This window comes from Lolium rigidum, chromosome 6 (assembly GCF_022539505.1).
Source record: "Lolium rigidum isolate FL_2022 chromosome 6, APGP_CSIRO_Lrig_0.1, whole genome shotgun sequence".
Lineage (NCBI taxonomy): Eukaryota > Viridiplantae > Streptophyta > Magnoliopsida > Poales > Poaceae > Lolium > Lolium rigidum.
In genome coordinates, this window is record NC_061513.1 from 154,371,915 (window position 1) to 154,387,311 (window position 15,397).

General features: G+C 45.9%; 1 protein-coding gene across 1 annotated transcript; it reads right to left on the minus strand.

Annotated features, from left to right (window-relative positions):
- Nucleotides 1-6: 6 nt before the first annotated feature.
- Nucleotides 7-1,935, minus strand: LOC124666941. Its single transcript, XM_047204273.1, has 2 exons — nt 1,335-1,935; nt 7-1,144 (listed from the first exon to the last, which is right to left on the minus strand). The coding sequence occupies exons 1-2, from the start codon at nt 1,892-1,894 to the stop codon at nt 478-480; spliced, it is 1,227 nt and encodes a 408-aa protein (XP_047060229.1). The 5' UTR covers nt 1,895-1,935; the 3' UTR covers nt 7-477.
- Between the last annotated feature and the right edge of the window lie 13,462 nt (nt 1,936-15,397).

Sequence of the window (15,397 nt, forward strand, 5' to 3'; positions counted from 1 at the left end):
AGACTGTAAAAGACAGGGGTTTCTCCCAGGTGCCATAGAAAATACAGCACTCTGTCAAACTCAAGTGTTATGTATTTACAGCTGCAGAATGTTGCGTAATTAACAAAGCTGCAGTTACTCTGTTACTTGACAGATAGCAGCACTGCATCTCTCTTGGTTGAGGGACGACGAGAACACGAAGAGATACAGGATTGCCTAGCCACGAGTATGGAACTACGTACATGGCGAGTTTATGAACAATGGGATGGGCAGGAGCACCACACACGCACACACCACTCCTTATCTAGCACACTCGCGCCATCACCTGTCCGCATCTCCCAAGCTATTGCGCAGGATCATGGCGCACTGCGCGACGGCCCCACCGGCACGGAGAGAGCAGAGGCGCCACTCGGGTGATCGTCGGAGAACTCTCTTGCCGACATCTCCCATGAACAGTACAGACACGGGCAACACGTACCGGCGGAGACGCCGATCGGTTCAGCGACAGATGGCCGGCGACGACGGCGCTGGCGGCCAGAGCCTGGAGAAGGTGGAGGAGACGGCGATGCCGGCCATGTTGAGCCCCTTGACGCCGCCCCAGTCCGGCACGGGCACCCACCGCCACTCGGCGCTCGCCGGGTCGTACGAGAGCCACACCAGGTCCCAGGCGCCCCTGCAGTTGGAGATGAGGATGAGCCTGATCACGCCCTCCCGCTCCGCCAGCAGCCCCGTCATCACGGCGTACGGCTTCCTGAACCCTTCCACCAGCTCGGCCGGCACCGTGGACACCAGCTGCCAGTCGCCCCCGACCTCCGGCCCGAACCCGTACAGCTCCACGCCCGCCACCACCTTCGTCCGGGCCTCCACCGCCGTCGACCGGACCACCACCGCGCTCCCGTCGCCGTACACGTGCAGCCGGTCGCCGTGCCCGCCCAGGTTGTGCGGGAACCGCGGCCGGAAGAAGACCGGCCGGTCCGCGCCCGGGCCCGAGTACACCATCACGCAGTCCGGTCCGGCGTGGGCCGCGCAGAGGTACGTGCCGTCCGGGCCTGCCGGTGCGGAGGGGCCGGCCACCAGCGCCGCCTCCGATGACCGCCACGTGTCCGTGTCGGACTGGTACTCGAACAGGAATGGCGTGTTGTTCACCAGCTCCGCGAACATAAACCTTCCGAGTGAGAGAAATTTCCACGCATCAGATTATTGTTAAACATATAAGTACAGTGACAGTCAAATTACTACTCGAATTAACTTCGGTTTTTTTCAGCGCTGTGATGGAGTGCGGAAAGCGTCAAGGTTCTGCTTAGTGTGGCCTGCAAGATTGCCGGAATCCTCCTCCGGGAGAAAAGGACGCGTACCTAAACCGGTTCGATCCGGGGGGATCGGCGACGAGCTTGAGCCCGAAGCGACGCCAGGAGGAGGTGCCGCGCGGGCCCAGCGGGGACGGCGGCAGGCGGCGGGCGGACTGGGACGAGAGGTCGACCACGACGAGCTCGCGGCGCCCGTTGGCGGCGAAGAGGAAGGAGCTGCCGGACGCGGCGAGGAAGTAGAGGTCCTCCCCGGGGGGCACGGCGGGGGAGATGATGTCGGAGACGGGGATGCGGAACCAGCGGCCGGACGGCCCGTGGAAGCCCCGCAGCGCCGCGCCGCGGGGCGGGAGCTTCTTGAAGATGAGCAGCCACGCGGCCGCGGGCGCCGGGCCGGACGAGGCGGAGGAGAGGTGGTAGAAGCGCCGGAAGTCGGCGGAGGAGATGAGGTGGGACAGGGGACGGGCCACGGAGCGGACGCGGAGCAGCTCGGGAAGCGCGAGCCGGATGAGGATCTCGTGGAGGAGCTCCGACGGCAGGAGCAGCAGGGTCCCGAGGGCCGTGCTTGCCGGGGAGGGGTGGTGCTCGCCGGCGAGGTGGTGGTCGGACATGGGAGGGTTTGTTTCGGTTTATTTTCTTGGGGATTGGGGGATTGTTATTCGTTTGGGGTACTACTGGTTCGCGGGGTTTTGCCTTTTATACAGCTTCCCCGACGGTTTAATTGGTTGCTTGACCCTGATGCGCTAAATCTGCATTTCATCTGCTTTGGAGTTTCTTTTCCTTCTCGACTTGTGGCTCAGATGAAAAGGATGTGTTTGTAGGGCTAGCCTCACTTTTGTATAGATGAAATGACAAAAAGAAAATTGTGTTCTGTGCTGATGAGTGGGCGATGCGTGATCCCACTACAATGGTTCACGTCGAATGTGATGTTTGCCCCGTGAGTTAATTTTATTAGATATCCAAATGATGCTGGATTGACGATGCTTTAGCGCCACCGCACATAGAGATACTACAAAACCAACTCACAAGCCGAGTCTTCTTCGAGGGATACGAAATTTGCTTCTAGACGTCTAGACAAGAATTAGATTGTGGTGACATGTGATACTTCCAAATTCTCATTGGCATATGCAACAAGATGAATCAGAGTGTCTCCAACGACTGGTGGGGCATCGGAGACGGTAAAAAGAAGCTCCAATTGAGGTGTTGGGACTCGTTGACGACACCTAAGTTTCTGGGAGGGATTGGATTGAGAGAATTTAGCATGTTTAACCAGGCTATGCTCGAAGCAGTGCTGCCGGCTTGTGACTGATCCTTATTCTTTGTGTGCAAGAGTCCTCAATGGTAGATACTTTTCGAACATCGCACTAGTAGGAAAAGCCTCATCAGTGGCGCACGAAAAATGGATTCTGTGGCGCATGGGAGGTGCGCCACAGAAACGTCGCCACAAAAATAAGGTTTCTGTGGCGCACCTGCTCATGCGCCACCGAATTAAGGTTTCTGTGGCGCACGTGTTCTTAGGTGCGCCACGGAAAAGCGTGCGCCACGAATTGGTTTTTAGTGCGCCACGGAATTTGCTTGTATTATACACGATTTTGTGCTGCCCGCTATACACATACACATGCGGTTTATAGACAGCAATACGGATACACGGATACACGAGGTTATATACGCAACATTCGAGATATAATATAAATATCATGTACATTGCACGAGATATAACATAGACATCATCATCACATTACTTAGAGCCCGATCGAGATACATATATAGTGGCAAGTGTCAAATATTTTGCATACAACTCTTAATTCATACAAAATTCACAATTTCGAGATACAAAGTAGTCTTCATCCGGTTCCTCCTTTGCTCCGTCATCTCTACCCACCGGAGCTCGCTTGCATCGGGGTCCTTCATCCGAGTTCCTACTATGATGAAAATGGAAGAAAGTGAGACCAACAAGTCCGATGCACAAGAGAAATGGAATAAATGCCTCATACATTGTTGGTCAACACAAATATTAACATTCGGGGACGGTGTAAGTGAGACCAAGTCCGATGCACAAGAGATTGATATTTGTGCTATCTTACCGAGCTCACTTACGCCACCCCCAAGTGTACGGTGACCAACATTTTAATCATCGGCATTTTGAAAATACCAAAGCAAATGGAATGACAAGGGCCTCATACTTTGTTGGTCGAAACAAATATTAACATTCCGGGACGGAGTTAGCGAGCCGAGGTAGGATGCACAAGAGATTGATATTTGTGCAATCACACGAGGCTCACTAACACCGCCCCGAGTGTACGGTGACCAAGCATTTTAATCATCGGCATTTTGAAAATCTCAAAGCAAATGGAATGACAAAATGGAATAAGTGCCTCATACATTGTTGGTCAACACAAATATTAACATTTAGGGATGGTGTAAGCGAGGCCGGGTAGGATGCACAAGAGATTGATATTTGTGCTATCTTACCAGAGCTCACTTACGCCACCCCGAGTGTACGGTGACCAAACATTTTAATCATCGGCATTTTGAAAATCTCAAAGCAAATGGAATGAAAAAATAGAATATGTGCCTCATACATTGTTGGTCAACACAAATACTTTGCGAAGGGCCCCCTTTCCCCGGTCGGCGTTCGGTCAACGGGTGCTTGACGACACAACAACGCCGATCTGCATCTCCGGCGCGGAACCACGCCGGTCCCTCGGCTGTCCGGTGAACGAGTCCTTGATGCAAAGACCGTGCCGGCCCGCCCGAGCATTATGCCGGGCCGTGTTGCCGCGCTTCAAGCCGTGTGTCCCGCGCCACCTGTTCGCCTTCTTGCCGGTGAACCAATAGGCTGATCGTTGGAATAAGGAAACCGATGACAGCCGGTCGCAAGATTAAATTGCGATCGGCCGTCATCGGCTTCCTTATTCCAACGATTAGTCTATTCGTTCACCGGGCAAAAGGCGAAGAGTGCAGGGCGCATGATCGACACGGCCCGAAGCGCGACAACGAGGGTCGGCATGATGCTAGGGAGGCTGGCACCGTCTTGGCATTAAGGACTCGTTCACGTACTCGGACGGCGAGAGAAGAAAAGTGGTGCTGCACCGAAGAGGCATGTCGGCGTTGTTGTCTCATCAAGGACTCGTTCACGGAACGGCGGCCGGGAAAGGGGGCTCGTCTACAAAGTATATTGCGGCGTATAGGTGACCAAACAATTTAATCATCGGCACTAAAATGGAAGAAAGACCAATGCAATTAAGAAGTAGCTAGTATGAACTAAATGGAATGCCTCATACTTTGTTGGTCGAAACAAATATGAAAATCCCGGGATGGCGTTAGTGAGGCCAGGTAGGATGCACAAGAGATTGATATTTGTGCCATCACACCAGGCTCACTAGCGACACCCGGAGTGTACAGATTGACCGAACATTCTAATCATCGGCACTAAAATGGAAGAAAGAGCCAAGTGGTATCAACTAAATGGAATGCCTCATACTTTGTTGGTCGAAACAAATATTAACATCCAGGGATGGAGTAAGTGAGGCCGGGTAGGATGCACAAGATATTGATATTTGTGCCATCACACCAAGCCTCACTTGCTCCACCCCGAGTGTACGAGTGATCGACCAACCATCTAATCATCGACAAGTACAAAAACACCACCAAACCAAGCAACCATGGTGACATAAGTCAAGATGCACAAACACACATAGCATGCATGGAGCGAGATGCTCCAAAGGGATTATTCATCACTTGGTATATAGACCAAGTGATGCTGGCAAAAGAGAGGCCAATCAAGAACCAGTAAATCCAAGTAAGTGATAGATATGCCTAAACAAGCAACAACACATAGCATATCCCAGCTAACCGGATGAGACAAGTCTTGGTAGCCAACTTAATCACCTAGCACCACCTAGCCTTTTAAAACCATCGAAACAGATCCTTTTTCTTCAAAGGATACCACAGTGGCATTCATTTACATGATCCCCTACTCGTGGATATCTCTATTTTCATCAAAGCCAACAAGAAATAGATCATAAGGCATCAATTAAGGAGGCAACCAGGGACAAAGACATCAATTGGGGTAATGTTAAAATGTTTGTCTCCATATTTGGGAGAAATTTTTAATATTGGAGTCTAGCTAATGGAAATCAAGAACTAGTCTTGATCTCCAAATGGTGATTAGAGGGAATTTATTCATCTTAAGCAACATTAGGGACAAATGGGATCATGCAAGGGACTTGGGTCATTTGGATCATAAGGCATCAATTAAGGAGGCAACCAGGGACAAAGGGAAACATTTGATGATCCATTATCATAGGCAACAAAGCGAGCAACTTTTCCCCTCTAATCTAGCTAGAGTCCTTAAAAGAAATCCATCATAAGCATGGTCAAATACACATATATAGCATGGGGCAGATGCTCCAAAGGGATTATATATTCATCACTTGGTAATTTGGAGAGCAAACAAGCAGTAGCCATAACACTCAATCCAATAATATAGTAATTTGGATCATAGGGCATCAATTAAGGAGGCAACCAGGGACAAAGGGAAACATTTGATGATCCAGTAAGTGCATGACACTTTGAGCTACCAAGAATAAAGGCCAACAGTGGATAAACATCTGCTCAACCATTTCTTGCACTAGAGGAAAAGTAACCAACATTGAAACTTGAACAGTCAAGTGACACTACAATCCAATAATATAGTAGCATACCATAAGCTCACAACAATCCATCAAGTAAATCTTCACAAGGATACCACAGTAGCATAGTAGCATACCATAAGCTCACAAGAATCCATCATTTTCTTCACAAGGATACCACAGTAGCATACCATAGTAGCATTTCATGCATTTAAATGAACCAAGTAGCATCAAAACCAACCAAATGTCCAACTAGCAAGCAATACCAAGTGAGCAAGTCTTCATTACCTTGTACGAGGTTCGGACAAGGATTTATAGAACAAGTACGAGAGGCAGAGGCGAGAGGCATAGACAATTTCTATAAGCATATAGAACACTCCAATTTCTATAAGCATAGACAATTTCATTGTCACATCTTTCTATAAGCATCACTAGCAGCGAGCAGCAATGCATATGAACACCATATACAGGTACGGTTCAGAACAATTTCATTGTCACATTGTACAGGTTCAAAACAACATATAGAACACTCCAATAAGCATCACTAGCGAGCAGCAGCAATGCATATGAACACCATATGAAGCAAAACGATTAGGGGCAATGCATCCAGAGCAACAGCAGCAATACATCCAGAGCGAGCATTTCGTCGAGCACGTTGTGCTCGCGCGGGGGAGGAAGAGGAAGGGGAGGGGAGGAAGAGGGAGGGAGCTCACCGACGACAACAACAGTTGTGGAGGAGCTCACCGACGACGACGGCAAGGGTGGAGGTCGCGGCGGCTCCTCCACCTTGACGCGACGGCGGCCCCTCCTCGCCGTAGCGGCAGCTTGTGCTGCAGGTGGCGGGGATGGGAGGAGCGTGGCGGCAGGCGGCCCTCGCGTAGGAAGGCGGCGGCGACGGCGACGGCGATGGCGACGACCATGGCGGCGCGCGGTGAGGAGAGGGGAGAGGGGAGAGGCGCGCGGTACGGATCGAGGTGAACAGGGCGTGGGCGGGGGAGGGCACGGGATGATATAGCTAAGTTCCCTTAGTTCCGTGGCGCACCGGAACAAGTGCGCCACGGAATCAACTACTTACGTGGCGCACCAAAGCAAGTGCGCCACGAAACAGTAATTTCGTGGCGCAGCGCGCCGCGTGCGCCACGAAATACGTACACTGATAATTGGGGGTGACAGGTTGTGGGGCCCGCCAAGTTTTTGTGGCGCATGGTCGGCTGCTGCGCCACAAAATTAAGCTGTTTCTGTGGCGCACCTTGCCTGGTGCGCCACAAAATAAATTTCTGTGGCGCATATTTTCTGGTGCGCCACAGAACTAAGGTCCGCCTATAAGGGTTTTCCTACTAGTGTCGACTTCCTCTCAGCGGTGAAGCCTAGATCTTCTTCTTTCACATGAAGATCTATTATGTTCGGGAGGAACTTGCTTGTCTGGGGCCTCAGCTAGGGCATTGGAAATGGGGAGCATACTGGAATCTTGCAAGATGCTTGGGTATCTAGGTTTAAGCCTGGTACTTTCACTACGCGAGAAGATTTGCCTACTAACTCTAAGGTGAACTTCTTGTTTAACTCTACTGCTAATGGGTGGGGCATGGATAAGGTACATTATTTCTTTCATAAGCCCATGGTTTTGGCTATCCGGAAGGTTCTGATCAGCAAGTTTGGGGTGATGACTTCGCCTCGTGGCCCATTGATAAGTTCGGCCAGTACACTGTCAAATCAGCATACAACTTGGAAAGAACAGAGAAAATCTTCTCAGAGAAGTGCAGTAAAAGAGAAGAGTGATAGCTTGGATCTCTCATCTCAGGAGAGAGCTGGAAATCAATTTGGAAGATTATTTGTCCAAATAAGATGAAGGTCACTATTTGGGGCGTATGGCCATGATTATCTAGCAATGGGAGTTCAACTTCAGAGATGCAATATTCTGGCTAATGAACGTTGTGTGTTCTGTACACGTCCTGAGACTGTGGAGCATCGGTTCCTCTACTGCTTGTTTACCAATTCCGTCTGTACTGCTATATAGAACCATATACATCTCGAGCTTGGTAAGAGTACCTTCTCAGCTATGAAAAATTGGATCTTCAAGTTTCTTGCTCGGGCCTCCGCGATCCAGGCCACCACTTTGGTGGTCACATGTTGGCACATGTAAGAAATTCACAATGGATGTGAGATCTTGCAGCTTTAGCGTATCAAAATAAATGTGTATGTGGACAGTATTGTGCAGCACTGTTTCAAATCTGGTTCAACTAATATGTGTGATTCCTCCTCGGTGCCTTATTGGAGTCCACCACCGGTTGATCAGGTATGTGTGAATTTGATGCTGCTATCTTAGAAGATATGAACTGTATGGGCCGGGGTGTGGTCGTGCGTGATCACACTGGATCTTCGAGGTTGTCATGCAACGAGGGGGGTCAGTGGTGTTCTTCCACCTGAACTGGCTGAGGCCACTACTATCCGGCAAGCCCTGGTAATCACGAAGGACAAAGGCTTCAACCGAATTATATTGCCTTTGGATTGTCTCACGGTGATCAAGAAAATTAGGTCCTCTTTGAAGGACTGTTCTGAGTATTGGTTCAGTGGAAGGCGATAGCAGACACCTGGCCTCTGGTTTCTCTTCTTGTGTTTTCAAGCATGTTGGACGCAAGTTAAATGGTGCGGCGCAATAATTTTTTGGCTAGGCATAGTGAGTGTGATATTTGTAATATTTCCTTTGATGTTGTCCCGGATTATATCCAGGGAGTACTTTGTAATGATGTGATTTAGTTGATAAAGTGCCAATTTCCCACAAAAAAAGATTGTGATGAAATGATTTTTGTAAAGTAACCACATATTTCATTAGATAATCTGTTTACAAAGATTACACACGTGGTAACTATAGGATTTCGTAGCATAGAAAACAAAAAATTCCTACACAATAAAGAATAAACCACCAAGATCTAATCTAGGAGATGCATGTAACGATGCGGTAGCATGTAACAATGCGGTAGAATGTAACAATGCAATAACTTGATTTGCATACCGTTGCCAATCGGGTGCGGAAGCTTAACGGTTGGTGTCGATGTAGACGATCACGATCCGTTCAATCTTGGTGATCCAACTCGATCAACTTCGTCGCTTGTGCAACGGTTCCGAGGTGATGCACGCACACGGTTTGACGATGCTGGCTCATTCTTGTTCTAGCAAGTTGGGGTCGAGGTAGAGAGATCACTCCAGTGTGACGACAGCGTGACTACGAACTTGGTGCAAATCCAGCAGGGCTTCGCCCGAAATATATTTTCGGAGTTCCCCAGAATTAGGGTTCTGGCGAGATTCCGGCAATCACCGGCGGAGGATCGAGGGACAACAGAGGTAAACGGCGGAGGACCCTGGCAAGGACGGGTGACGACCGGCGGTAGAGACAAGGCCAGCGATGGACGGTGGCTGGCGGCAAGGCGGGTGGCTGGCGACGGCTTGGCGGCGGCGCTAGGCCTGGGTAGCTCGGAGCTGCGTGGCTTTTGTGGACTTGTGATATTGTGCCCAGCCCCGGGGGTATATAAAGGATCGGACCCGAGAGGCCGTAGGACCTCTGAATCCTAATTAGACTCTCGGTCAAACCTTGTCATACTCATACTGGAACCAAATAAGGAAGTCCCCAAGTAATCGGAATAGGAATAGGAAAGCTCATCCCTGCCATTCCCAAACCAAATGGAGGGAGGACTCTCCCTCTCCCACTCGGCCACGGTAGCCAGTAGGCCAGCTAGCCCACTTGGCGCGTGGGTGGGTCCCACCTTACCCTAGGCTTGGTGGGTTCCCCCCTTTCAGAACTTTCCGGTACAACCGAAAAATCCGGAACTTTCTGGAACCATTCTGATACTTCCATATATGTTCCTATAGGTTTGTCGCCCTTCCGAATCCATCCATGATTTCGTAGCATAGAAAACAAAAATTTCCTACCACAAGAACGAATAACAAGCCAAGATCTAATCTAGTAGATGGTAGCAACGAGGTGAAGATCAACATACCCTCGAAGATCGCTAAGCGTTAACGAGATAAATCTCGTGGTGGATGTAGTCGATCACTTGCCGCTTTCAACAGCGCGTAGAAGATCTTGACGGTGCCACAATCGGGCAACACCTCCGCACTTGGTCACACGTACGGTGTTGATGACGATGTCCTTCTCCCCGTTCCAGTGGGCAGCAGATGTAGTAGATCCTCCACGGAATCCAACAACACGATGGCGTGGTCACGATGGTGGTGGAGATCTCCGGCAGGGCTTCGCCTAAGCACTACGGGAGAATCGGGAGGAGGGAGGTGGCTAGGGTTTGGGGAGAGGGGGCACTTGGGGCGCCGGCCTTGATGCCCTTGGGTGGTGCTGCTGGTGTGGTGGCCGGCCCCCTCCCTCTCTCCCTCATTATATAGGTGGAACCCCAAGGGTTAGCCCAATGATTCGAATAAGAGTCCAACTAAAAAACTTACCAAAGGGTGAAACCTAGGGGGAGTGGGACTCCCTCCTTTCCTTCTTCCTTGGCCGGCCAAGGTGGTGGAGTCCACCATGGACTCCACCTTCCCTCTTGGTTGGCTGGTTAGGGTTGGTGGAGTCCATCCGGGACTCCACCTTCCATGGTGATTTCTTCCTGAAGGTTCTAGAACATTCTAGCGCCTTCCATAAATGCACCGGATCATTTCCAAACTTGGAAAGTGACTTCCTATATATGAATCTTATTCTCCGGACCATTCCGGAACTCCTCGTGATGTCCTAGATCCCATCCGAGACTCCGAACAACATTCAAACTCCATTCCATATTCCATATCTACTTAAAACGACATCAAACCTTAAGTGTGTCACACTACGGTTCGAGAACTATGTGGACATGATCAAGACTCCTCTCCGATCAATAACTAATAGCGGGACCTGGAGATCCATAATAGCTCCCACATATTCAACGATGACTTCGTGATCGAAAGAACCATTTACATACGATACCGATTCCCTTTGTCATGCGATACTTTACATGTCCGAGGTTCGATTATCGGTATCTCCATACCTAGTTATACCTCGTTACCGACAAGTACTATTTACTCGTACCGTGGTATGTCATATCTTGTGACCTAGTCACATGCTTGCAAGCTAATCAGACGACATTCCACCGAGAGGGCCCAGAGTATATCTATCCGTCATCGGGATGGACAAATCCCACTCTTGATCCATATGCCTCAACTCACACTTTCCGAATACTTAATCCGATATTTATAACCACCCATTTACGCAATGGAATTTGATGTAATCAAAGCATCCTTCTGGTGTAAGTGATTTACATGATCTCATGGTCGAAGGACTAGGTAACTATGTATCGAAAGCTTATAGCAAGTTGAACTTAATGACTTGATCTCATGCTATGCTTACTATGGGTGTGTCCATCACATCATTCACCTAATGATATGATCTTGTTATTAATAACATCCTATGTTCATGATCAGGAAACCATGATCATCTATTAATCAACAAGCTAGTTAAATGAGAGTCTCACTAGGGACTCTGGTTGTTTACACAACACACATGTATCAATGTTTCCGGTTAATACAATTATAGCATGGAGTGTAAACATTTATCATGACACTAAGATATAACAATAACTATTTTATTATTGCCTCTCGGGCATTTCTCCAACAGTCTCCCACTTGCACTAGAGTCAATAATCTAGTTTACATTTGTAAAGATATAACACCTTGGCCTTCTGGTGCTTATCATGTTTTGCTCACGGGAGAGGTCTCAGTCAACGGATCTGACACGCTCAGAAACGTATGTACTTTGCAATTCATTTGCGTCTCAACGCATCACTCATTTTCCAAATGAGTCGGCTTTAATCATATATGTTCAGTCTTCTGGTGGAACCTTAATTCCGCGGTCTGAAATATGTCACTAATATTGTCACACACAATATAGCTTCAAAGTTCTGACACTATCGGAACTACACCAAGTTCTCAAAGAACTTCTCGACTTTAACATCCTCAGTCATTGTCAAAACAATGACATACTCTGCCTTCGTTTGTAGAATCCGTCACAATATTTAGAACTCATCTAAATCTAGCATTGTGCTACCTTTTAATGAACACTTAGCCTAACTGATATCTGGAATTAATTTTTATATGTGACCAAACTAATATTGGTGCAACACCTTACATCGATTTGTTTGTCATTTCCCCATACAAAACTAATATCTTTGGTTCTTCTAAAGCACTCAGGGATATTCTTATTGTTGTCCAATGATCATCACATGAATCATTCTGGTATATGCTCCTAACTCTTTAGAACACATGACATCTGATTGTGTACATATTATTTGTGATCTAAAAATCACTCATGTGTTTTTACTCATTGAGTGTCAGATACACTCAAGTCTTGTTAAACCTTCACATGAAAAAGAGCGCCTTCTTAATATTTTTATATTGAACAACTTCAATATTCAATCTATGTACTTTAACTTAAACTTATTATGTGTTTCAATCTATCTTCATAGATCTTGACACTAAATATGTTTCAGTCCATATCTTTTCATGAAGTTAATTCTCAATGAAACCTTTTAATCACATGAAGTATATAATTACATCATTTATAATCAATGATATGTCATCCACATATAATATTATAACCATGTCTCAACGCTCCCACTTAATTTCTTGCAAATGCAAGCATCTTCATCATTTCTGATGAAATCAAAAACTCTTTGACTATTTCATCCGGTGAAGATTCCAACTCCGCGATACTCACTTCATCCAATTGAAGTTTGTATACCTATCTAGTATTCCACGGACCAGCAAAACTCTTGGTTGTATCTAGTATACATCCTTAATACACACTTCTGGAAGGTATGTATTTCTGCCATCCTACAAACATATCTCATAAAAGAAATATGTAGTGGCTACTAGAATAATCCATATAGACTTGCTACGGAAGATCTAATCTTATCGTAGTCAACTCTTTGAACTTTGTCGTAAAAAACTTTTCGATGAGTCGAACTTCTTCAAGGATATTGCATCCAAGTCCATCAATTTTATAGATCCATTTACTTTCAAAAAGTATTCACCTATCTTGGATTTCATGGCGCATAGCCATTTTAACGGAGTCAGGGCCCATCATAACTTCTTTGTATGTAGTTGGTTTATCATTGTTCAAAATCAATACTTTGTACACAAATCATTTATTTGATCACAAAGTAAACCACATCTACAAGGTTCAATAGGTACTTTGATCTCCATGACTATAACACTTTGTAGACATGGGAGCCATGATCGTCGTGGCCGCTTCCGGAACCATTTCCGATGCTGCGCTACTCTGATCATCAGGTTCATGAACCTTATCAAGTTCCATTGTCCTCCCACTCAAATACTTCGCTAGAAAACAATTTATTGAAAATAAGCAAGTAACATTAACAAACACTTTTGTCTTTTACTTCATAGTGGAAAGAATTCCCAATTTGTTCTCTGGGACAACAACAAAGACATTCATCCGGTTTTGGTTGTAAACTCATTTACTTATGCTATGCATACCAAAATTTAAGAAAGGACTATTAGGGTTTATACCCATGCCATAACTCGTATGGTGTTATTTCAACGGATTATAATGATGCTCTATTCAGTGTAAAAGCGGTAGTCTCTAAAGCATAATCCACAAAAATATAATGGCGTCATATTATTTTATCTCATCACTAATCCAACAAGGTTTGGATACGTCTCTCAGATACTCCATCATCACTATGATACGCCAAGAAACGTGAGTTGTAGAAAATTTCATAACTCTCTTAGATGTTCGCTAAAACTCGTAATTCAAATATTCCCACCATGATCCAATCATAGATATTTGACTTTTTTATTACGATGATTTCCACTTCATGCTGAAATTTATTTGAATCCATTCAAATGTTTCAAACTTCTTCCTTATCGAATAAATATATCCACATATATATACTCAATTCATTCTTGGAAGTTTTCATGAAGTAGAAGAATCTCCCGCACACAACTATGCCCGATGAACCACATACATCATCATGTATGTTTCCACTAAGTTAGTTGCCCGTTCAACTCTTGGCCTATGAACGGTATTTCAGTCATTCTCTTTAGAAGAGATTTGCAAGCGCCAAACGATTCAAATATCAAATGACTCAAAAAATCCATTTGCATGGAGTTTCTTCATGCGTTCCTTTCTAACATGACCTAAATGGCGGTTCTACTAATAAGTAGAATTCACATCATTTGCCTTATGGCATTTCAGCGTCAGTGTTATGCATGTGTGCTTTACCATAAAGATTTATAATAACTTATCCACCGTACATGGAGTATGGTCATAACTTTGAACTCATTGTTTTTAGTTGACCAGAACAAAACAACAATTATAAAGTTCTTTATTATAAATCTGAAGGGCTAGGTAGGATGCCAACGACGAACACAATAACACTTTATTTTGTTCCAGACGTGCATTCCTACCATAATCCTTGTCAATCACTTAGACCATTGCATTCTTGTATTGCGTTGTTTTGTATGACACCTCATACCAACCAATATGGTACAAATACCCAAGAATTTCATTGTGTGACCAAACAAGGAATACATTCATAACATGTGTATCATCTATATACACCTGAGCTAGACTTTCTAGTGTTTTCTTTCTTTCTGCCAAAATCTTTTGTAGTTTCTTTTTTAGCTTTCCTCATTTTCAGAAAACACTTCACCTTCAATAACTTCTAGGTCCATTGGTCAAATAGTAATAACCTTGAGGTTCTTACTTTGAAGTTGATCATCATATGACAAGTGTTCCAGATTTCACTATTAGTAACTTTGTAATGTGATGAACAATTTCACTCATAATTTTATCCATCAAATCATGATGACTTTCCGAGATCATGTATGTACATGCTAGGCTCGTAAAGTTTAACCTCAGTATTCGCATGTGCAAATCTGGCTTGCACCCGTTATATGCACACGTAGAATCTATAACACCCGATCATCACGTGATGCTTCGAAACGACGAGTCTTAGCAACGGTGCATACTAAAGACGATCACTTCATGGATATGCGAATATCGTTAGTGCCAAACTAGTTGGAGGATTGGGACGCCTAGCGTCTTCAACCTTCGTACATTCCCATAAAACTTATGAGTTTATGTAGTCTCACTAAATTATATTCTATCATCTTGCACTAAGGTTTTAGATATCACATATATCTCATACCTCGCTTGTTTTTGAAAACAAAATTTTCAGCTCCTTACTTTTCAAACGGATTTAACTTCAAGTTTCACGGAGACAAGATGATTTTAGGTACTAATTGAAACCATTGCTCTTTAAATCATCAATGTGAGGTTTACTAGAAGTTTGCAATAGGACTTAATCATTTCTTGATTCTTTAACAATACGGTACCAGTCCGTAAAGTTTCTTGTCAGACTTAACAGTATTTCTATCTCAATTATAAGACTAGCGCATGGTAGATAACGGATGCCAATTCTACAAATTTAATTC